The sequence below is a fragment of the Chelon labrosus genome (genome assembly GCF_963514085.1).
Source record: "Chelon labrosus genome assembly, chromosome: 9".
In the NCBI taxonomy this organism is placed as follows: domain Eukaryota; kingdom Metazoa; phylum Chordata; class Actinopteri; order Mugiliformes; family Mugilidae; genus Chelon; species Chelon labrosus.
In genome coordinates, this window is record NC_140359.1 from 11,671,360 (window position 1) to 11,695,284 (window position 23,925).

Below are 23,925 nucleotides of genomic sequence, written 5' to 3' on the forward strand. Positions count from 1 at the left end.
GAGGAGGATTATGGCGGTTTAGATTAATTTAAAATTGCAGTGAAGGGGGAAGGTTCACATGTCAAATATGTCCAATCCAACATTTCATTAAATGTCTGTGTTATATGCTCACTGGCCACTTTATTAGGTATACTAGTGAAAAAGAATGATTTCTATTCTATTACAGTCCTGCTCTAAATCTTAGCTTCATGAAGGTTATGGTATCCAGCATTTGTTCAAAATAACCGAGAGAGCTGTTGTGTTTTCATGGTTTGTAGAACATTTCAATTGTATTGTGTTGTACTGACACATGTTTCTATTATTTCAATAACCCCATTGTTGACAATGATCCCATTGTCTAAATAACAGAAACACTTTTGTGTTTAATTCAGTACTGTTTAACAGAACCAGCTCCATCCTCCAAAATGATCATACAGTTGAATTACCGCCTTTCTGACGCCGTTCCAGTACAAACTGCACATTGTAACAGTCATGAAAGGGGATTTAGTGCATGACGGTCATAATAGCATGCATTTGTTTTCACGTTGGAAACCTAATGAAGTGGCCTGTGATTCAATAAAGACACATTAGTCTGTATCATAGATTTGCATGCAAACTTAAGGCCCCACATTTGTTTCTCTGACTAAAAACAGACGACTAGAACAGAAACCCTACAGTTATTACCTCACTCTTCTGCAAAGATATTATCAATATAGCTGCAGCTGTTGTCATTTAAGTAATGAATAATATTTGGAAAGCGATGCAGTACTGTACTCTGCAGTGATCACATGCCATCTGCCACATTCTAGGCTGTAATCTACTGTACAACACGCCAGTCTCTCTCTCTCTGTGTCTGTACTACGGCGCTCCGTATCAAGTTTATCACCTTCGTTCACAGCCTGTCCTCAATCCCAGCCCAGAGTTGTGTTCAAAAGATTCCTGAAACCGTGTGTCTGCTGATAATTAATGCCAGGAGACAAGGGGATTAATTCACAATCCCTGCAAGTCTTTCCATAAACCTGCAACAGCGTCTCCAGGACGACTGCTGTGCCCGGGGGAAATGAGTCCTAATGCCACCGGGCTGTGCATTTGCTCGCTTCAGTCTCCACTGTTGTCTGAGAACAATGACACTGCGGATTAATCGGCCTGTCTCCAGAACAGTGGTGGATGATTGGGACTCAGAGAGCGCAGCCCTCTGTGAACCTCATGGGGGTGGGAGAAAGCCTGCACCTCGTTATTTGGTCACGGCTTGCGCACAACTCTGATAATATGCAGAAACGTGATCAGAAACATCTGACAATCGTTTAAATTCCCCTCAGTTAATATGAAGAGGGAAGAGTCTCTTAGTAATTTATCTCGTTGCTTATGTCCTTATGTGACAGGAACTTGGATTTAATGGTTCCAGTACTGCCTGTTCTTTTCAGCCCTCAGCCACTTCTGGGAATCAAATAGAAATGTGAAGATAAAAGCGAAAAAAAATGTCCTTCTTTTGTCAGTCTATCCATCCTATAGTGCATAACATCTGGTAGCTTCCCTTCTCTGCACTGTTTTTGGCAGTGGCCGTCAGTATGAGTGCTGATTGTGAGTGGTCTGTTTTGTGTCTCAGATTTGGTCAGTCAGTGTTTTTTGTTTCTCTGCAAACTCAGATTAGAGGATCCCTTTAACCTCTGGAATTTAAACCTATCCTGCGTGCGTGCCCTGTCTTGTCAGCAGTCATCTACACCGTTTCTTATTGCTGTCATTAGCCTCTAATCCAGTCATTCTGTGCATCCTCTACAACCTGCAGGGTGAAAAACTGGCCTGCATCTACCAAAGCCAGCTCCAGACTGTTTCAATAATACTCCTCTGGCGCACAGAGACCTGAACCAAGTGGTTTTTTTTCTCTCTTTCTCTTTCTATTGTGTTTTTCCTCCATTTTTCTCTCAGACCTCAGTAAAACTTTGATACAAGTGCAAAATATATTACACCATTCCCTTGGACGTTCCTGTTTTGATAAAAGGAAACAAAATCTATGAGCTGCCTCAAAACTAACCACACCAAATGAATTTATTGTGTATTTGGCAGCAAAGACGGCTTGTATAAGAGAGACGCACAGAAGAATTTCACAACTTTTGAGAAACGCAACAACCACCTTAAATCACTCCCATTTGCTCCACGCTTTAAAGGGTTCACACTAAACTACACATGCAGAAGGCTGTCACTTTCTTTCAGCTCCACATCAGCCTTCCCTGGTTAGAACCGTGGTGTGAGCAGAGGGGATATATCTCCTTCCTTTCTTCCCTTCCCATCTCGTTGTCATCTCCTGGTCGGAGATGGATTATAGTGCCACCCCCTTTGCCTTCTCCCGAACCCCCCCTCCCAAACTCCTGCATACAATCTGGGCCATAAATTCTGGAAACGTGCTGGTGTTAAAAGCCTGTAAAACTGAGCACCCTGTCTCTGCAGAGAGGACTGCTTTTAGAAACGGGGCATTCAGTAAGAAATCTAATAAAGCGCATTCCTCATAAAATGGCACTGTTTGGTTATTTTCTCCTCTCCTTGGCCTCATTAAAGAGCTATTACTTGTTCAAGGTGCCCCATATTACTCCATCAAGGCAGCGTCAGTATCTCATTGTATCATAGATAATAGTCTTCATTAACTCAATTATTAAGGTGCTAAAGAAGAGTGTTTTGTGTTCTTGTTTCTGTAAAGCATATTGGTAGTCTTTCGCTCCTCTTCAGTACACAGATCTTCAAAGGCCATGTGCAGTGTGTGGCTGAGACAGCGCAGTCATCCCGTTATCCTGAGCTGCTACTCTGTTTTCATTTCACTGCAAGGAAGGCTGGAACTGACCAGAGTCAATGAAGAAATGAGCTATGTATTTTCATGTGTGTGTGTTTGTTACATGCTGAAGGCCGTCCTAAACTGCTTCGACTGGGCCTCCACGCATGCAGCTCAGTCTGAGCAGCAGGAAACGCTCGAGGCTACAGGGAAGCACGGACCGCTGCTTCACATTGTGGGACCGCCTTACATGTCGTCTGACCTGTGCTGTCTCTGTCTGTCTGTCTGTCTGTTTCAGCTGCCTTTCTGGGAGACATTGCTCTAGATGAGGAGGACCTGCGGATGTTTAAGGTGGACAGAATAATAGATTTGGCTCAGAGGACCGTCCAGATTGTCAATCGCACAGATGCAGGTAACCAACAGAAATCACTGCTCCACAGGTAACAGCTTGAGGTAAAATTCCCCATTAGAGCGCTGAGGCGAACAGTTTTGAACTGTCATTCTAGATAAGATAGCAACAAAAGAACTCAGATGAACGTGGCTACCACATGGTTGTTTTTTTTTTGATTGGGAAATAATTAGAAGTGAGGCCTTTTTCCCCCTACAGCTGTCAAACCACTCAGATCCTCTCCAACCTGGAGTCGACCGCAGCACCTGTCTGATTTGCAGCTTTGTGTTTTTTCATGAGCACTCTTCGAATGTTTATGCCAGCAATCATGTTATCACCACACGTTCCTACACCTGCAGCACTATGTTTGAGAGTAATTGCGGGGCTTTGTCAGTCTGAATGTTGTTCTCAAATAGAAAAGCGCTACTTAAGCAACTGCAGCTGTGAGTCAGCACCGGCCAATAGGCCTCGCAGTCCTATAAACTATACGTGAGCGTGAACCAACAAGCATGTGCGTGTTTGCCGTCTGTGCTGGAGCAGCGGCAGTTTGCTGTTTCTTTGCTCGAGTTTGCTGAGCAGAAGAGACACTTTAAAGGATTAAAAATAAACTTCCGCTCCTCAAAATATCCACTGGGACAGCTTGATTTTCAGACTAAATAGTTACGACAACAGTCTCGGCTCAGAGCTGCAACACAGGCAGACTGTTGGTACACACCTTTGAATATCCATTTGTCCACTTCAGTGGTTTAGTCGCAACTCATCTAATTGTTTATGTAGTGGAAAGACTAGTGGTCAAAATGAAAACCCCAATCAGTATGGTGGTGTTGCACAAGACTGTCCCTTAAAAGCACACCAAGCATGGAGACAAATATTTATCATAATGTTTGTGCCTCAGGCTGCACAGACAGTCTGTCACTCCAGTATCTATACCAGATCACCGTACACAGATGGGATCCTGATTAGTTTACACATGGTTGTTTTCCCTTATTGGGTCAAGGCAGACCGAGGTCACATTGAATATCTAGAGTACACAAGAAACAACTTAAATGAACAAGACTAGAATACTTCCAACAGTGATATATTGCAGAATATATAACTTAACACATGTACGTCCAAGTAGTTTTGTTTTTGTGCACGTATCTTGAAAGTTGGAAGTAAAATAATAATTTCTTCAGTGCTCTTCCACTGAACGAAGTGCAGAAAGTCATGATTTTCATTCATTCCATATGGCATCAAAGAACTCCATTTGTGAATCCAAAAATGTCTCAACACAAGTTCAGCCTGCACATCTCCTCTTTCTGAACTGGGAACTTGCTCAGTTGTCGTAAACCTGCAGCTGTACGTATAACCTCACTGCAGGTCTGGCCGTGCCTCTTCATCTACTCTGCAGCCTTACATGCTGTACACCAAAGAGTAGAGCATTTGGTTAAATATATAACGCAGTCAGAATAACGAGCGACAAGAGATAAAGGCTTTGCTCTAAAAAGAAAAAAAAATAGCGAGGAACAGTGAATAAAGATGGTAGATAATTGGAATTAACACATCTTCCACAAGTTTTGTCCCCCCCAGCACTTCTTATCAGTTAGCTGAGCAGATTTGGCTGTTATCAGCCTTTTCTACAACACATGCACAAGTGTCCCTGCTAATTGATCTCGCCAGGCTGCGAGGATTTGCTTCTGCACACTGACATTCAACTGAAAATACGGTTCCACCATATTAATAAAAAAAAAATAATAATTGCACACTTTGTCTTGCATGTTAATCAAATTTAGCGAGTAGTTCTAGTTTCCGTTTCCATACACCTTGGAAGTGGGTGAAGCTGTGCCAGGAATCCCTGTACTACTCTCAAGGTCAATATGTAGAGGTCGACATTTTAATTGACTGTTTTAATAAATGGTACATCCATCTTTTAATGAAGTTCTGAACAGGGACACGTATCATTTTGTCATGGGGATTCAGAAGGGTTTTTTGCTCTGGCAGATTGACTTCCACACACTTGCACAAAAACAAAACAAAACCCTGTGTGAAATTACCTTTTATAGTCGAGCCTCTGCCCCTCAGCGCATTAAAGTTGTGTATCTTGTATTTGTGTGACTTGAATTCAGGACTCCTTCCCAACACACTCATTAAAATCACACAGTGCTTAAATGTAGTTCAGCAGTTCTCAATCTCAGTGATCAGACCCCTAAAGTTTCCCCTTTTACATACATGTACCAATCCCCTTAAATAACAAAAAAAGGAGTCACTTCTCCTTTCTTGTGGTTTTGTAAGGTTTTGCAACATGGCGCACATAATCCAAAGTCAACATTTACGTAATTCAAATTCTCATAACTACGGTTAAAAAAAAATAAATAAAAATCCTGGCAAAAGCATCACTTATTGTTCACCATATGTCATGTTGAAAAGTGAGCTCATCGTTCTCAAGACACGGAACATAAGAAACCAGTTAAAACCAGTGTTGTAATTATTTTATCATATAAAACTTAATTTGCTTCAGAGATGCATCGTTTACTAAATCTTCTGAAAACTTTACTCATACGTCTGACTTTTCATTTGCATGTATATTAGTCGCTCCTGTTCTGCTGTGCTGTATGTGCCATTATGGATGTTTCTCATTTTAATCCCCAGGTTTATTTCGGGGCTTGGTCTCCATGGTAACATTTATACCTAACAGGGTGAAATTAATTTGAAAGAAGAAAAGAATTCATCCAGTGAAAACTAAGAAGCACAATGTTATCTGAACCAATGTCTCTTTAAGGGATTAAGTACATTTTTTAATGAGAAAATTATAAGCTCCTTGCCTTGGTTTCAGAACAAAAAGTGATTTGTCACCAAAGCAACTATCCAGAAGTACAAAAAAGTGTCTTTCTGTTCAAATGTTGGAGAAACGCTTTTTCTGTGAGACTAAGAAATGTACTGAATCCTCCATGTTTTTCTTGTCTGGTTGAAATCCTCAGCACCAGCCAATCAAAATAATCAAAGCAGGCAAGGTTCACACCGAAGGAAAAGGGCTGCGACCTCCAGACCGGAACGTGTTTGGCCTGAAGGTGTTATTCCCTATGTCATCAGTGGTAACTTTAGCGGTAAGTAACAACCATTTACTCATGATATAAAAGATCAGGAGCAGGTTCTTCCTAAGAGTGTAGGAGAATCTGCGGTGGCCACCGCTTGAGTCACTGTTGGACTATAAAGATGGCAGCTCCACGGAAGTAGGCCAGCTCCCTTTGTAGATATGATGCGCTCATTCCAAACAAAACAATCTGTAGAAAAAGGCGATTATACATTCATCAAAACACAGTCTTTGAAATCTGTCTTCCATTCATGCTAATATTTGCCTCTAAATTCTGCACACTGACCCTTTTAAAGATCACACAGCTATGAAATCTAAAGCGTAGTTCTTGGGTGTGGTTAAAATTACACGAGTCTTTCATTCGTCATATTTTCTGTTGAGCGGGGGTGTTGCTGGCACGAATAAGCGTTGAGGTGTCATATCCTGAGAAGAATTTCTCCAAATTGAAAGAAAAATCCCCAGCTGTAATGTCCTGTCCTGTCATGTCATCTTCAGCTTCAGCTTCAGCTTCTGTTTCTGGGAAGTGTGATGAGTTATGGTTCAAAAGCGAAACAATTGGTGCCATACTGACTTGAAATATAGAAAATTATTAGTATTAGTATTAAAAATATGTTTGATATGGTTGTTAACCGGGTGAAAAACTGATTTTACATCCTGTTACGACTATTTCTATCAACTCTTTGTCCAACTGCAGATCCTTAAGCTGTTGTCAGCTGTACACTTTATGTCTTATTCATCTCCTTTTTTCAAATTACTGTGTTTTCTCATCCTCTCTGACATCCTATTCAGGCAGCCAGCGGGCTATATTCCGCCAAGCCATGCGGCACTGGGAGAAGCACACCTGTGTGACCTTTATTGAGAGGACACAGGAGGAGAGCTATATTGTCTTCACCTATCGACCATGTGGGTGAGTCAGTGGGGTTTTTAGCTCCCGCATGTAGGCTCCGAACAAAGGTCCGCCTCTGTTGAGTCTTCACCATATACAGCTAATTGCTTTACGCCTAAGTTCTTTTCCTTGCCTCCTGCTCAGCAGCCTTTCACCATTGTTCGTCCTTTCTGTTTGCAGTCTCTCTGCTGTGTGAGTTGTTATTTTAGCCCCTACCAGTCCTGAAAGGAACTGACATTCAGTGTCTAGGAATTTCCCGTTCAGTCACTGAGCTCTTGTGTCATACATGTTGTACAGGATAGCACACAAGGGAGAGACTTCTTCAGACTTTCCACATCGCACAGTTAGGCTGACTGTCCACTCATCATTTCTGTTTTAACAGATACTCAGAGGAAGTGCTGGTTGTGGCTATTGTTGCTAAGCGACTATTGACAACCTGTTTATTTGGACGTGCAGGGCCCTTTTACATCATGACAAAGTACTTTTTAATTAAAGCATTTGGTGCTGTTGGGAACACAAACCAGCGCAGCCCATTAATTTGTGATTTTGAGAGTTATTAGCGAGGTTTCCAGGTGACACGCCAACCTCACATAGATTTAGTTTATAAATGGGGTTATGCCATTACTCAACATGTACGTCTCCCACCGCTTTGTATCATTCAACACATTCAGCCGAACAGAAAGCGGATGCAACTCATGAAACCTAACTTTTTCCAGCCAACTGTTAACAGCCATTTTTAGCCTGGTAACTGGCCACTGGAGCAACAAGGATGACATTATCCACATAGGCAGCAGTGGTTAGCAGTGGGAACGCTTGACTCCGCTGCATATTCAGCAGGCCCCCATCTGTCCTGTGCAAAGTTCAAGGCGTGTCTCAGGAGAGCCTGACTTGGCTCACAGTAATTAGAGAGCGGCTGTCTGGCCCACAGGGCCATAATGTGTGTGCCCATCCTGCAGACTCCCACACTGAACCTTTCATATCACACTGAGATGCTCTGCAGCCAACGTCCACCATCACTCTCAGCATTTGCATTGACATGCAGGTGAATGAATGTCACTCCTGTATGGATGGATGGAAGGACGCCTCATATGACTCTTTAATAGCACAGACCAGAGCTTGATGAGATGATGTTTTCTTTTCAAGCTACTTTAATACATAAACACCATGTAGTAATGTCAGAGCTATTAAAGCATGTGCAGCCAGAGACACATTCCTTCTTTTTCTCCCCCATTTGTTTCCACTTGTGAGTAGTTTTTAAATTTACTTATACGCTAAGTCAAGTCCTATATTTGGACTCTGTAAACACTGTTCTTTGTTTGTATGGCTGCTGATACACAGGTGCTGTTCCTATGTGGGTCGCCGCGGAGGGGGACCCCAGGCCATATCCATTGGGAAAAACTGTGACAAGTTTGGCATTGTGGTGCATGAGCTGGGTCATGTGATCGGCTTCTGGCACGAACACACTCGGCCTGATCGAGACGAACACGTCAGCATCATCAGGGACAACATTCAACCAGGTAGGGGCACAGGCCTAGCAGCAATCTCTAAGTAAAAAATGTGTAAGAGATACAAAATCAGAAGAGTCGCATGTTTATACTTTCAGAATATATGTTGCATGTATAAAACTCATCATGGCAGTCAGTATTCACCTTTGACATCAGTTGTGTGTTTCCTTTTTTCCTTTCACAGGACAGGAGTACAACTTTTTGAAGATGGAGCCAGGGGAGGTGGACTCTTTGGGAGAAGTCTATGACTTTGATAGTATCATGCACTATGCCAGGAATACATTCTCCAGGTAGGAGCCAAGCCAAGTTCCACTCGATACGCCCCCTTATGTTTAGTGACTGTATAGATCTGTAAAGAATCAGATCTGTGTCTGGTGATTAATGTGGCTCGGTTCCCAAATCCTGGGAAGAAGAAACAATGAAACCTTCAATTCTTCCCTTTTGATAAATACAAGAAAACTAACAAGTTGCCTGAGGCCATGGAGCTTAGAAAGAGACAGCTGTTATTTGAATGTCTGTTTTGGATCTGTGTTGCTTCCTAAATATTCGAGTTTTGGTGCAAAGAGACAGAACCTGGTGTATTGGGAGAAGGTGCGTCTTGGGTAGATCTTTCAAAAGCTTCTTCTTTACACTAGCTTCTGTTTTTGATATGATATGATGGTCCTCAGCCTCTTTTGTAGGTTTGTTTTGGCTGGGTCTTTTTAATTTCAACCATCAGTCCTCATATGGTAGTGGGCTTTAAGGGACCTGGAGAAGCATGATTGTAATTTATGTTATATTTGAACAAGATTAACAACAAGATTGCCTATTGCCATACTGGGATTACTGACGGTCAAATGATAATTTACGTGGCTCATGAAGTAAGTTCTAACAGGAAATTGGATGTGTCTGGCTCCGTTTAGCTTCTTCATTTCAGACCTGAGTGGAGCTCTCTAAATTGGTTTATGGTCCATTCATGCTTTGCTGGCACTGAAACCAGTATCGTTAACACTTTTCACCACTCTTGTGCCTAACCTATGCAAAACTAGCAGTATGACAGTAGATGTTGTGCATTAAAATTATTGAATGATTAAAATAGCTCTGAAAAATACAAAGTGATTGCTTTTGTATTTTCTCTTTAAGTAAAAGCCAAGGCTTTGTAGCCATAGTTAAAGTGTTTGTCTGGGATGAGCTCCTTTCCACAGCTTGTTTTAATTAGGCCCACTCTCCTCGGTTCCCGCTGCTTTGCAGCAGCAGCCCCAGTAAAGCAGTTTTTCCTGGTGGCTGAGCTAACCCAGCAGTAGTAGCCCTGCGTCATCACAACAGAGGTTCTGCATGCCTCTTCCAAGGTTATGAGAAGCTTCTTGTAAAAGTGTTTTCATAGCATAAACCATCTCATTATGGTCCTAAAAGTCCTTTGAAAGTGCTTTCATGATGAGAAACATGATGTTATTGCAGCGTACTCCATGGACTCCTGTCCGCTGCAGAGTATTTAAGCACCTTCACAGCGCTCAGGTGTTATAATGAAGGCCTTGCTCAATGTCTTCTGCACACCTAGCACAATTTATTCACCCTCCAAAACCACTTCCATATGGTAAAGAATAAGGCAGTGGAAATTTTCAGGCCTTAATTAATGTTTCTATTGCAATTCCAGGAAAACTTTCTGCCCAGGTTTTAATGCTCCCCAGATTCTCGACATACATTCACACACCTTCAAACGTGTGCACCTTGACTTTGGACAGCAAGTAAATAACTGATAAAGAAGCAGAACTTGGTAAACGGTGGTAGCCAGAATTGACATTGAATACCGGAAACATGTTGCTTAGAAAAACATCTGTTTGTAAAAGCAGAACTGCGTGTGTCATACTTCATATGTTAGTCACATTTGTCACCAGATGACCTTCAGGACATCCTGCCAGATGTTAGGCTTTCCTCACTGCACTGGAGTTGCGGTGTTAAATCCGTATGACAAACACTAGCAATCCTGCCTCCTGCATTAGTCATTTACATGTAGGCTGCGGATGATTTTAAATGTTTTTTACCACTCGGGTGACTGCAAAAGCCGAAACAGACCTCCTGGGAGAGTTTGACTCAGATTCAGCTTCTGATTCATTATTATAATTACAGAAACATTGCTACTTTCACTGTAAAGTGGCCTCTTGACTACCTGACTGCATAAAGCTATGACAACTTTATAGTCACATGAATTTAAAGGTTGCCTCCTGTGCAGGATATGAATTTGGTTTTGTACATAGGAACTTAAATTAATTGCTTGCCTTTAATGCACAGCGGCAGCTGCAGGAACAGTCACAGTCATACGTTGTTCCACCTATAGCTAGGACGGTTGTGACAGCCCTCACTAAGTCATAGTGGGTGTAATGTGATCGCTGGGTGCATGAAAGTCCAAAAAAAACAAAACAGACTATAATCACTACTACCTCAGTCTGATATAAAAAACAGCTGTTGACTGTTCTCACTTGGCCCTCTGTACCAGCTGTATGCACGTCTATCCACATATATCTATTTATTCCCGACCACTAACTCTCCCATGCCCTGGTTACTGTCTCAGTGTAGTGGCCTCTTTCCAGATCAACTGCCATGATCTTGCGGCAAACATATTCTGGGAGGCAGAGAGAGTCAATCTTTGTCTAAACTGACGCTGAGGCTGGATGTTTGCCAATGTACAGAAATTCCTGTCTGGATCCATGCATCCAAACTGCAGGTCAAAAATTAATTTGGCCAGAATGGATGGAATTTGCAGAGTTTGATTTTGTTTGGTTTTAGTGTCGTTTGCCGTATATGGAAATGATAAAAAAAAATTAAAAAAAGAAACAGCGAGGCATAGAGTAACATCTGGTATGACACAGAACTGGTATGAAACTTAATACTCTCACTTTATACTACTTTAACAACAAACTTTTCTCACTAGCGGTGAGTCTGGTGCAACTGGTAAGATAAATATGTTGTTTTAAAAAAGGTCTTTTAGGGGAAAGTTTTATCTCATATGGGATTTTAGTCCATTCAGCACAACCCCACGTAGCTGTTGTCACTCACAGGTCAAGATTTGGACTTAAGCTCCTAATCCTGTAAATTTGCAGCATGCCTTCCAGCTTGCCGCATGACTGAGGCGTCCATACCCAAAGTACGTGGTGAAATCCACCCTGTTCTCTTTTTCTAGTCTGATTCAGACTCTGTTCCCATCCTAATTTGTGGAACTGTGGTGATCAATAAGACTGTTAAGACATGAGAGAGAGGAATGGCCGTCACTGTTGGGGAATGTTTCACAGTACTGTATAAGGAGACGAGAGGCTCCTGTTAGCTTTTCACAAGTCATTCTGAGCACTTTCTGTGTAGCGCTGATTTACCTGTGCCAGTGTCTTTCTTTGTTGCCCCTTTGTCAGGCAGTGTGTTTGCGCTGTGTTTTACAGTAAATCACCGTGGGAAGCCAGGGCGTTTGCCGCGGGTGTTGTTCGGAAGATTTCATGGCTTGTCTTGATGTTTTGCTGCGTCTCTGGGGGACAAGCAGGGCTGAGCCTATGCTTTTTGTCTCTGGTGTGTTACCCGACCCACAGCTCTGTTTGCCCCCTCCTTTGCTCCGCAGATATTTTTCAGGACTGGTGCATGGAGCAGTGCCAACTCAAATAGAGACCTGCCAGTGTGCCCTTTGTCTGTTCGGACACCAACTGGAGTGGCGTTTTTACCAACAGCCAGCATACGGGATGCTGGTAGCTCACAGAGAGACAGGCAGTCAGAATCTAAACTGTTAGCTCAGGCTGCTCTGTTTGCACATGCCTGGTGTTGACAGGCATGTCACCATGGGAACAGCCAGGGAGCTAGGCCGTTCCTCGCCAATAAAAGAAAAATGAAGATGATAAACTAGCAAAGTGTCATATGAGGCAGCGTTGTGAAAATGAATCTTTATGGACTAACTCTTCTGTCCTGCCATATTTAAAGCTCTCGAGACACACCTGATAAATGTTATAGTTTTCATTTGGAATTTTTCTTCTGTCAGGAATGTGGCTGATGTTCACGTTGCTCACTTCACAGCTTATGAAGTTTATTTTAAACGTTCAGTAACTCTGGCGACGGGCTTAAGCTCTTAGTTTTGGTCCATCTGTAGGGCAGACGTGTGTGAAGAATGATCTCAGCGTTAACCTCTTAAAAACAGACCATGTGACCCCGACCTCAAAGGAAGACTGTGATAAGTGACTGCAACTGTCCATCTGTTGCATTTCAACCAGAGACGCATAGATCTGTCAGAGCAGACATCAAAGAAAAATCAGTGACATCCAGGGAGATTCCCGGCCTGCGCGCACACACGCACGCACTGATTATATGTTACATGTATGAGTTGAAAGGATCCACTAAAGATTTTCAGCATCACGGTTCTAATGAATGGATTGAGTAGAAAACTGAGTCAAGCGTATTTGTGGCTGGTTACATTACCTTAAAGGTTTGAAGTCGACATGGGGAAGAAGGCCTTTAACATAGCATTTTAGATAGAGCCTTCTAATTATGGGAATTATTTTAACAGATGTGGTTTTACATAAGAGATCCCATGAATATTTTTACATTTTAAGACAACAAAATGTACACCGATCAGGCATAACATTATGACCACCTTCCTAATATTGTGTAGGTTTCTCTTGGATATGCGCCTTCTGAGGGTGTCCCGTGGTGTCTGGCAACAGAATGTTGTTAGTGGGGGCCTTTGGGTCCTGTGGGTTGAGGGGAGGGGTCTCTGTGGATCAGACTCAACACCTTGTGCAGTTTTTCATGTTTTTTGAATTGTTCCTAAACCGTTTTTATGTGTGTGCCTGTATCAGGCTGCATCCTGCTGGGGATGGCTACTGCCATCAAGGAGTGTCATTGCTATGGGGTGGGGGTGACTGGTCTGGTCTAGGTGGGTGCTACATGTCTAAGTAACATCCACACGAATGCCAGGTCCAAACATTTCACCACAGGACGTTGTATTTTCACAAGATGGTCAATGTTATTAACTTCTCCTGGCAGTGGTTTTAATGTTGTGACTGATCAGTGAATATTAGTGTGTTTAAATGCTAATCCAAGAAGACTGAAAATGATCTCATCATTCCTCTTCTGTCTGGTATTTGGATTTAAAGAATTCTTCTTCTTTCTTTGTCAACACTGGCAGCATTTATCTTTTGTCCTCTCAGTCCTTTAGAAAGTTAATAATAATATTGACAGTGATTGAATCACACTCATTAATTGTAAGTCACTTAATACTTGAGCAAACATGCTATGTGGTGTGTTGGAATAGTTAGCAGGATCGTGTGCATGCTGTCTGGGTTCCATGCACTATTAACATCAATCTCGCTTTCTGAATTACAGAGGCATCTTCCTGGACACCATCCTGCCACGCTATGATGTGAACGGAGTGCGACCACCCATTGGCCAGAGAACCAGACTGAGCAAAGGGGATATTGCACAGGCACGCAAACTCTACAAATGCTCCAGTAAGACCAAAATGACAGATCCTGTCTGCTATGGGTTTTTCCTGTCTATTTTTGCATGTGCGCACAACGTAGCCCTGAGAGAGAGCTCTGTAACTCCCCCTTCCTTCCCCAGTGTGCCTCTACTATTGATGTGGTGGGGTTCCTTGGCTACAGCGTCTGAGGCTCCCAAGATGGGAGGAGTGTAAACACTATCCAGGGACAGGAAGTTTGTCATCACCCTTTCCCAGATAGATGCTAAAGAACAGCTGGTCTTCCGAAGAAATGACTAAAATGCGATTTGGGAATCAATGTCTGTACATCGCAGCGAGTATAATGTAAATTGTGCAGCTTTACACTAAGGAGAGTTATGTAAGCCTGGCACTTTTCCGAGCCACTCATTTTGTTTATGTCACCAGAGAGGACAGAGAGACGATTTAATTTTGTGGAAGTAAACTGGATTTATGGCATTAGCAGATGTACACTGAAGAACGGCCTTCTGCTGAATGCATTCGATGTCAGACAGTTAATTGTAGGTCAAGCAGGATAGCTGAGTTGTCAGCCTCACATTATAGCTCAGTGAATAAACATAGTGATGGGTCACCAGAGACGGACCAGCCAGTGTGGTTTCAGAGTGGAAGTTTTGACTGTAAATGGATCTGTATGTGTGTCAGTTCAAGTGTTCTGTCTCTTTCATCACGACCATCGCTGTCTCGTGAGGAGCACTGGATGATGTGGCGCACATCGTGTGGGATGAGGTAGTGAGTCTCTCCCCGTGTTCTTGGAAATAATTCCTTAAAGAGCCAGCGATCTCCCATTCATGCAGCATTCCTGGGTGTGCCTGTCATCCCCGGTGTGTGTGCCTGGGCGCTTGTTAATGTTGCAGGATTGGCAGACCTTTGCCAAGCGCTTTTGCACACATCTTGTAGCTCGGGGCTCATCGTTTTTGCCTGCTTACACACAATCCTCGAGGGAAGCAGTGAATGCAAACAGGCAGGGAAGATGTTTTCTTAACTCCTGCTAAATGCAGCCCAGGGTAAAAATAACACACTGGTAATTGTGAATGCGTAAACAGTTCTCAACATGGACAACTGAAGATACCAGCCTACTCTCTATCATTCCTTCTCTCTTAATTAAACACATTTTTCCCCGATTTGGCAGGGGCCTCCTTCAGTCATCTCATCAAGCCGTGTATTGTGTTTGGAATCGGTCTTCGCACACTTGCACACTTAGTTTTGCCAGTCAGACTACGGGTTGTTGTTTCACTGGCTACATAATGCATCACATCCTCCAGGGGGGTGGGTTATTTATAGACGGCCAGGTTTATTTTCAGAGGATGCTCAGAGAAAGTGTCTCCATTCCTTTGTGTGATCATCTGGAGTATGTGGGGGAGGAGAAGGGTGAGAGGCAGGGTTATGGGTGAGTATTACCAGCAGATGTGCCTTTGAACATAAAAGAGCTGCCCTTTACTTCACATTCAGTGTTACACTTCCCACATCTGTCACCGCAGCAAGGTTTCAGGAGATTTACCTCAGAGCTGTTTGTGTGTGTAGCTTGAATTAGTGGTTTAGGGCAGGGAATTAATTGGCAGTGCGTCACGTTCATGGCTTATTGCTTACCTGCAGGTTTCTATGTGTTTGTTTTTGTGCACAGGATGTGGGGACAGTCTGCAAGATAGCAGCGGGAACTTCTCGTCTCCCGGCTTCCCTAATGGATACTCGGCCTACATGCACTGCATCTGGAGAATATCAGTCACACCAGGGGAAAAGGTATGAGCATATGGAAAGTGTCAGAACAACTTTAAGATACCTGAAAGAAAAGAAAAAAAAAAGGTTTACCACTGACTAAATACACTGATGTGGTGGTGCTGTGTTTCTTACTGTATATCTGTGTTTGACCTTTGGCCCCTACTGCGTCAGTAATCAGGCTTCCTTGATTTTTCAGATCATTTTGAACTTCACCTCCATGGATCTTTACAGGAGTCACTTGTGCTGGTATGACCACGTGGAGATCCGAGATGGATACTGGAGAAAGGCACCGCTCAAAGGTTAGCTTTCACTAGAGAGTGATGTAGACCTGCAACTAAAGATTAAATCAGAATGATATATTTCTTGACTAGTGATTAATTCACCCTCCCACTCATCTCCCTAAGTCTGTCCAGAAAATAGTTCAAAATTCAAACATATTTAGTTCAGGAATGAGTGATATGTGCAGTCATACTCAGAACAAACGGTATGCAAAATATTTAAATGTTAAATGTTAAAATAAAGATGATAATTTATCCCGGCAAGTAGACGGCTGTGTAGAGGAATTTCTGAGCTATTGCAGGTGCTGTAGTGATTAAATCTTTGTTTCTGTTCGCGCGCCTTCACCTGTGACCTAGGTCGTTTCTGCGGTGATAAGCTGCCTGAGCCAATCATCTCCACTGACAGCCGACTGTGGATTGAGTTCCGCAGCAGCAGTAACTGGGTGGGAAAAGGCTTTTCCGCCGTTTATGAGGGTAAGCTCCCGGTCTCTGCCCTCCCCGCACCTTATTCCAACATGCCACTCAGCTGACTGAACACATGGCCAGTCACACATCCAACAATGTGCCTAGAAGCTGCAGCAATATCCACAGTTTCTGGCTCTCCTACTGCTGATGTGTCAGGCACTTTACGCTGCATTAATCAGATTTTGGCTGGCCTTCACGTTCAGCTCCATTGTTTCCAGACCATGCAAAGGGATGATGTGTATTTGTGTGTGTGGAGGAATTTAAGCTAATCCACGTTACCTAAATCAGTGGATCAAAAGTGATTTTATTTTTCAGAGGCTGATAATATTGCTATCAAGGGAGCTCAATGTTGTTTTTATTGTTTTTTTTACCGTCATATGCAGCCATCTGTGGTGGGGAGGTAAAGAAGGACATGGGCCAGATTCAGTCCCCGAACTACCCTGATGATTACAGGCCCAACAAAGTGTGCGTTTGGAAGATTTCTGTAGCTCAGGGCTACCACGTAGGCCTCACCTTCCAGTCCTTTGAGGTAAGGCACCACAGCTCCTCTTTTTTGTTAACTAGATCAAATTAAAGTTTCTTTTTCATATATGTTATGGCTATTTTGTCCCACTTTAACCCCAAACCTTCGGTCTATCATCAGATTGAGAGACATGACAGCTGTGCATATGACTACCTAGAGGTGCGTGATGGAATTTCCGAAAACAGCCCTCTGCTGGGCCGCTTCTGTGGCTACGACAAGCCAGATGACATCAAAACCAGCTCCAACCATCTGTGGATGAAATTTGTTTCAGATGGCTCTGTCAACAAGGCGGGCTTCGCTGCCAACTTCTTCAAAGGTGAGAGGTTAAAGGCTGTAAAACTTTGAGGGGAGAAATTCAACATCTGTATTTCTGACCGGTTGCAGCCCTCACTCTGTCGCCCATTATCGTCTCAATTTTCAAGCAGTTCCAGTTCGTTCCAAATATATTTGTTCTGCTTGAACCTTTGGGCTCTGCGCGGCCCTCTTTGCCTGGCTCGGCTGCGGTTTTGGAGGGTTTCTCTTGTAAGCCATTGTGCTGTGGGGCCAGCTAAAAGGGTCCTAACATATCTTTGTGTTTTCAGAGATGGATGAGTGCTCCAAACCGGACAACGGTCGCTGTGAGCAACGCTGTGTCAACACACTAGGCAGCTACAAGTGTGCTTGTGACCCAGGCTATGAGCTGGCTGCCGACAAGCGCAGCTGTGAGGGTAAGTACAGGGAGCAAAGTCACCGTGCCCTGCTCGCTGTGTCATTTACATGCTAAAGCGCTTTGCACAGTTAGCCACCTAAACACAATAAGTACAGTCATTACTACAAGACAGAAAAGATGCCAGCAGTCATGTTTGTCCTGGTTGGGCACTATCAGAGATTTGAGTCATAACAATACAAGCTTTATACTTATCTCAAATTATATGTTGTTGCTCAAGCCCTAACGACAAGTATACAAGCTGGAGAGTATGACTAATCAAACTGTGTCTACCCGGCGAGGAAGCTAGCTGTTAATTTATCTTCAGCTGTGTGTACAGTCTCAGAAAATATTTATAAAGAAAGTGAAGTTCTACTCCAACAATAATATAATAAAACATAACAGATATACAACATACAGATATACAACATTTATGATTCCACATATAAAATCTTAATCCAGGTATCAGCACAGCATTTACAGCATTTGTTGCAGTTGGTAAGGATCAACATTGCACATTAATTTTAACTAAGAATAGCCAGGTGAGGGAACATGTAATGCCAGTAGCTGTAACAGGTTGTGTGTTATATAACTGACACAAAGCTACAAAGTCCTTGTCAGGAAGGTCAGGCAGTAATCAGTTCTTTTTTTCCAGCATACAGAATTTCAGAGGGCAGCATAACATTTGGAACCTGTTGAAACATGTGGCGCTATCATTTATTTATTGGTCTGTATCGGGCTTACCGTTTGTCCTTGTCTCCTCCCGTGCTGTGTATTTCTGTCCAGCCGCCTGCGGAGGCTTCATCACCAAGCTGAATGGATCAATCACCAGTCCAGGTTGGCCCAGAGAGTACCCCCCAAACAAGAACTGCATCTGGCAGCTGGTTGCCCCCACACAGTACCGCATCACTCTGCTCTTTGACGTCTTCGAGACTGAGGGCAATGACGTGAGCACTGGGGTTTTTATGAATCGACACGGGGTGGGTTTGTTCTGTGCTGCACCATCAAGCCTTTCTTTTCTTCTCGTGTTACAAAATTAAAACCAAATAAAGTGTCGCAGCCTCTTCACAGACTCTGTTTCTCTGCTCAGGTATGTAAGTACGACTACGTAGAGGTGCGCAGTGGGCTCTCGGCGGACTCGAGGCTGCACGGGAAGTTCTGCGGGGCAGAGAAGCCAGAAGCTATTACCTCTCAGTACAACAACATGCGCATTGAGTTCAAATCAGACAACACAGTGTCCAAAAAGGGCTTTAAAGCGCAGTTCTTCTCAGGTGAGTCCTCTGGCAGTGTTATACACCTCATCAACCAAAGTCTTTTTTACTCTTCCCTCAGTCAGTCTTCAAAGTGAACTTTCATCACTATTGTGTCCTCTGTCCTTCCTCAGACAAAGACGAGTGCTCCAAGGAGAACGGTGGCTGTCAACACGAGTGTGTCAACACCTTTGGGAGCTACAGCTGTCAGTGTAGGAGCGGTTTTGTGCTGCACGAGAACAAACACGACTGTAAAGAAGGTATGTCACCACAAACCTTTGTCTCTTAGATGTGGTTGCGCATTTATTCCCATTATTGACTTAATCTTTTGCAGCTATTCAGTGCAGGTATTAGTGTTAACGCGAGCATGCTACCTATTCTGGGTTACAGCAACATGCACATTGAGTTCAGAAGGTTGTGTTGATTCTGTGATGTCTATTTACAGCTGGTTGTGATCACACTGTGAATAGTGTAAGCGGTACCATTACCAGCCCCAACTGGCCGGATAAATACCCCAGCAAGAAGGCCTGCACCTGGGCGCTCACCACCACTCCCGGCCACCGCATCAAAATCGTACGTGTCTCTTCCTGCTGCTCTCAGTGTAATTTCACTTGTCCGTCACGTCTTTATTTGTGTGTATCTTATCCTTGTAATTGAATTGCTGAATCCACTGAGGACATCTGTGTTTACTGTGCTCATATTAGAAACTGTTGTGGTATTCGTAATGATGATGTGTGGCTCCCCCTTCTGTTATCCACTGCATTTTTTGCCTGCTGCGAAACACATTCAGTATTTCAGAGTAACTGGTGAAGCAAAATCAGAACCCATCAAAGAGTATCGACAGATGTAGCGCACGTCTCTGTTTTTTATATAACAATGCAAAAAATGTGACTTAATTAAGTTGGATTTTTCCTGTTGAAGATAATTTTATTGGTCTTTTTTTTTCTGTCCAGAGGAGGGACCGTTTCTTGAACATGATTGTTCTGTTAAGCTTGTTATCTGAAAGAAGCCTGAAACACTTTAATCTCATACATTTCTGTTAATCTCTCTAACCACCTTGTTTGCTTGTTTGTGACAGTCCTTCAACGAGCTCGACATGGAGGCCCACCTTGAGTGTGCTTACGACCACCTTGAGATTTACGACGGGCGGGATGGAAAAGCACCAACGCTGGGTCGCTTCTGCGGCACCAAGAAGCCCCCACCCATCACATCTAGTGGCAACAAGTTGTTCATTCGTTTCTTCTCTGATAATTCTGTGCAGAAGAAAGGCTTTGAGGCTTCCCACAATGCAGGTAAGAATATTTCCACATGTCAGCTCCAGTCGTGTTGAACAGATATTTTCCTGCTAAAGGCAAAACTCTGAGTAATTTCTAAACCTTCATACTTTTGGGGGACATCACGGGTGAATTATGGTTTTGGATGTAATTGTTTTTATGGGATATAATTTAGGTCAGTATCTACCACCCTGTCTGAGAATGATTATGACTCATTTTCAAACCGAGAGCTTGCTCAGGGCTACATTGTGTCTGGATCAGTGTAGACTAACAAATACTTTCTTAATTACTCTGTCTACAAAATACCCAACTCACCTCAACTTTTCTCTCCAGAGTGTGGAGGTCGTCTCAAGGCTGAAGTCAAAACCAAGGACCTGTTCTCCCATGCCCAGTTTGGGGACAATAACTATCCCGGAGCCTCCGACTGTCAGTGGGTGATATCAGCAGAGAAGGGCTACGGTGTGGAGCTCATCTTCCAGACTTTTGAGATCGAGGAGGAGGCAGACTGCGGCTATGACTACATGGAGCTCTTTGATGGAGGTGACACCAAGTCTCCACGCCTGGGACGTTACTGTGGCTCAGGGGTAAGGACAATTTTCTAACAACATCGATACTCTGAATATGATTTCTTTGGCAAATACAGCTCGCTTGTTGCAGCACTTTGTTCTGCTTTTACGGTATAACAGCGGGAGTGGGGAGAAAAGTGTTTCGGAATCAGTGGTGCTGCTTTGTAACCTATCCCATCGGTATGTAATAGGCTGACTTTGAGCACCGCCCTGGGGCTGTTGATTCCCATCCATACGCCGGATTAATCACTTTGTTAAAGCTGACGAGTTCCTCTGAGTTTGGGAGTGTTGCTGTGGAGGTGGTTGTAGGTCAACACAAGCGGTCCCTGGGTGTCGATAGCACCAGAGTCTCTGGCACTGGGTTGTAACTGCAAAATAATCACCCAGTTCCAAGACTGCAGCTGGAGTCTGGAACAATGAGGCCGTCAGGGAATAGAGACGCAAGTTTCCTTAGGTCAGAGAACAGCTTGATTTCATTTACACACTTCAGTAATAAGCTCTGGCCTCTTACTCACGCCCGTTCCTATGAATCATTCGCTGGAGGGGACATTACACCCTCAGTACCCCAGGGAGCGGCTCCTCAATCAAGTTTCCTTTTATAAAACAGGTTGAAATAAACTGACACAATTCAGCCGAAAGTAGGGTGAAAACTCATTATAATGTTGGGAGGCTTATTCTGAGCCCAAAGGCTTTTCTCAGTTAAATAGTAGACTGTTGCTGGGTCTACAATAAAATTGGCAGGCTACTTTCTTCTTTCGCTTTAAATCCTTTTCCAAATAAACTGAGACTTATGAACAACTGTAGATATATTATTCATGTTATGAATGGCAGCTTTAATTAGCAGTCTAGTGTTTTTTTTTACAGTTGGTTGCACAAGCTTTAGCTGCTCTGACGTTACAGCACTCGTCTTTTTCACAGCCACAGGGCAGCCGACCGAGTACCTAAACCAACACGTTATTTTTCAAAATGACATTTTTGAATTAATATTCATGCAATACCACACTTCTGACAAACACTCGGGTCAAGTGTTGAATATATTTCAGGAAAAGAATTGGCTGACACTCAAGACAGCTTAGAAAGTGCTGTGCGTTATCTGAGCTCTCTGCAATGCTGCACCTGGCCCTCATCCTCAGAGCATTTTATATCCTCACTTCAGTATCTATCAGCCAAAGACCGTAACAGAGTAAAGCTGAAAAAGGCAATTTCTGGACTCTGACCCTTACGTGACTCCTGGCTTTTATAGAAGAAGCACTCAGAAACCAGCCGTCATGGTCACTGATTTGACTTCAGTTTCATCACATGAGGAGTCTTTAGTTTTAATTGAGGTGCAGTCAGAGAGGCGGAGAGAAAAGAGAAGCCACAACCACAAATGAATCTGTTGTTTTGTCCCTCCTTACAGCCTCCAGAGGAGATCTACTCAGCCGGTGACTCCATTGTGATCAAGTTCCGCTCCGACGATACAATCAACAAAAAAGGATTTCATGTCCGCTACACCAGCACCAAGTTCCAGGACACACTGCACTCACGCAAGTGACAAGCGGGGGCCGGAAGGGGCCGTGCAGGGCAAAGGGGCAAACGGAGGGGCCCCCAGGGGAGGCGCCAGCCTGATGCTCGGAAACCTTCGGCCACCAAGATGAATCAGACACGACAGAACAGCCGCAAGACCACCAACCGCACCTCAGCTCCTAGGGGCTCTAGCTCCCCCCACAGACTGTGAGGAGTAAAGCCATTCTGCAGTACACCTTGTTTTTACCTTTTTATGGTTAGAATTGGGGTGGGAGGGTGAATGGGGAAAATTTATCAACTCAGTCCCCTCCAGATATTTTTTGATTGTTTCTTCTTCTTCTTTTTTTTAACAATACCTCCAAATGAGAGGCACAAATGAAAACCGTGGATTCTCAGGACCTGTAGGAAGGCAGGCATCAGCTGGATAGATCCCTGCTTTTGTCGGGCCAGCCCACCACATCCAGGGGGGTAGGGGCGTAGGGGGGTGCAGGGACGTCTCCTGCACTCCCCAACAATTGCTCTCCTCTCCTCACTCTCTCATCCCTTTGGTTCAAGGATTCCTATCCATAATAGGATTAAAAGGACTTGACTTGAGATTTTGATACTGTATGTCAGTCAATTGCATGTAATTACAAGGAAAGAAGGAAAACTGTACAGTGACAACACCAGCATTTGTAATTGGCATTGTCCTGGCAACCAGTGGCAAGATTCTCGTTGTTACCATTAACAAGGAAATTAAGGAAGCAGTTATCTTATTAAAGGACTAATAAATGAAATGTGGTCCATGTCTTCTGGTTGGTAATTGCTTGCCTGATGACTGGCTTTTACTGTACCTCCATGTATAAAGTAATGTGTTTGATCTTTCAAAGGGAACATGTGCTTTTCTCAGCTCGAACCAGTTAGCACTTTACAGTGAATTGTTCCAAAATCATGAGCTTATGAATTTTTGTGAAATGCAATGCCAGTTCACTTATTTTTAAATGCATTTTATCTCTCTTACTCTTCTGTTTTTTTTAATTGCTCCATTTAGTTCCTCAGGCATACTTGAACATTGTGTGTGCCCTGTAACATGGGGTAATAAAGACTTATGTTTCAGTGTTGATTTACAGTTCTGATGTAAAATAATTTCTCTCCAGAGAAAATGCCTTTTCTTGGTACAATGAAGTATTTCTCAAGAACCAAATGAGCCTGGGTATTTATTGTTATAGTGAATACATATATAATGTAACGGTGGAAAGGTACTGTTGAAGTTAGCCCTATAATTGCCTTCTAATGTATAGCCACTGGTCTATGTTGAATATACTTTGTTGCTCACTCATTCCCTCTCTCCCTTTATTTGTCATTCAACACCATGTTGTGTGAACTTGCTGCAGTCGGACGCATTTGTCTGATGTCTGACTTTTCTTCACAGCTCTAATTTGGATCTGCGTACCTGTTATGAAGTTAAACCGAGTCTTGGCAGCATATTAAATGCTGTGCTTTGCAAACTGAGTGCAATCCAGGACACGCGAGAAACAGATTTAAGGATTTAAACGGGTAACTTTGATCCATGTTGGAAATAAGTTTCAGAAGAATTTTCGACCCCAAGCAAACATAGAAAAACAAAGTC

General features: G+C 43.3%; 1 protein-coding gene across 1 annotated transcript in view; it reads left to right on the forward strand.

Moving 5' to 3' along the window:
- bmp1a (bone morphogenetic protein 1a) overlaps positions 1-23,418 on the forward strand; it is a 28,685-nt gene extending 5,267 nt beyond the window's left edge. Inside the window, exons 2-20 of the mRNA XM_084550690.1 lie at positions 3,039-3,152; positions 6,086-6,211; positions 6,988-7,105; positions 8,423-8,601; positions 8,774-8,879; positions 13,921-14,045; positions 15,675-15,790; positions 15,966-16,068; positions 16,405-16,521; positions 16,896-17,041; positions 17,156-17,351; positions 17,617-17,742; positions 18,507-18,667; positions 18,811-18,991; positions 19,105-19,230; positions 19,416-19,543; positions 20,049-20,262; positions 20,578-20,828; positions 22,210-23,418. Of these exons, the coding sequence (XP_084406816.1) occupies positions 3,039-3,152; positions 6,086-6,211; positions 6,988-7,105; positions 8,423-8,601; positions 8,774-8,879; positions 13,921-14,045; positions 15,675-15,790; positions 15,966-16,068; positions 16,405-16,521; positions 16,896-17,041; positions 17,156-17,351; positions 17,617-17,742; positions 18,507-18,667; positions 18,811-18,991; positions 19,105-19,230; positions 19,416-19,543; positions 20,049-20,262; positions 20,578-20,828; positions 22,210-22,344 (2,768 nt within the window). The 3' untranslated portion in view covers positions 22,345-23,418. The remainder of the gene's footprint in view (positions 1-3,038; positions 3,153-6,085; positions 6,212-6,987; positions 7,106-8,422; positions 8,602-8,773; positions 8,880-13,920; positions 14,046-15,674; positions 15,791-15,965; positions 16,069-16,404; positions 16,522-16,895; positions 17,042-17,155; positions 17,352-17,616; positions 17,743-18,506; positions 18,668-18,810; positions 18,992-19,104; positions 19,231-19,415; positions 19,544-20,048; positions 20,263-20,577; positions 20,829-22,209) is intronic.
- Positions 23,419-23,925: the final 507 nt, after the last annotated feature.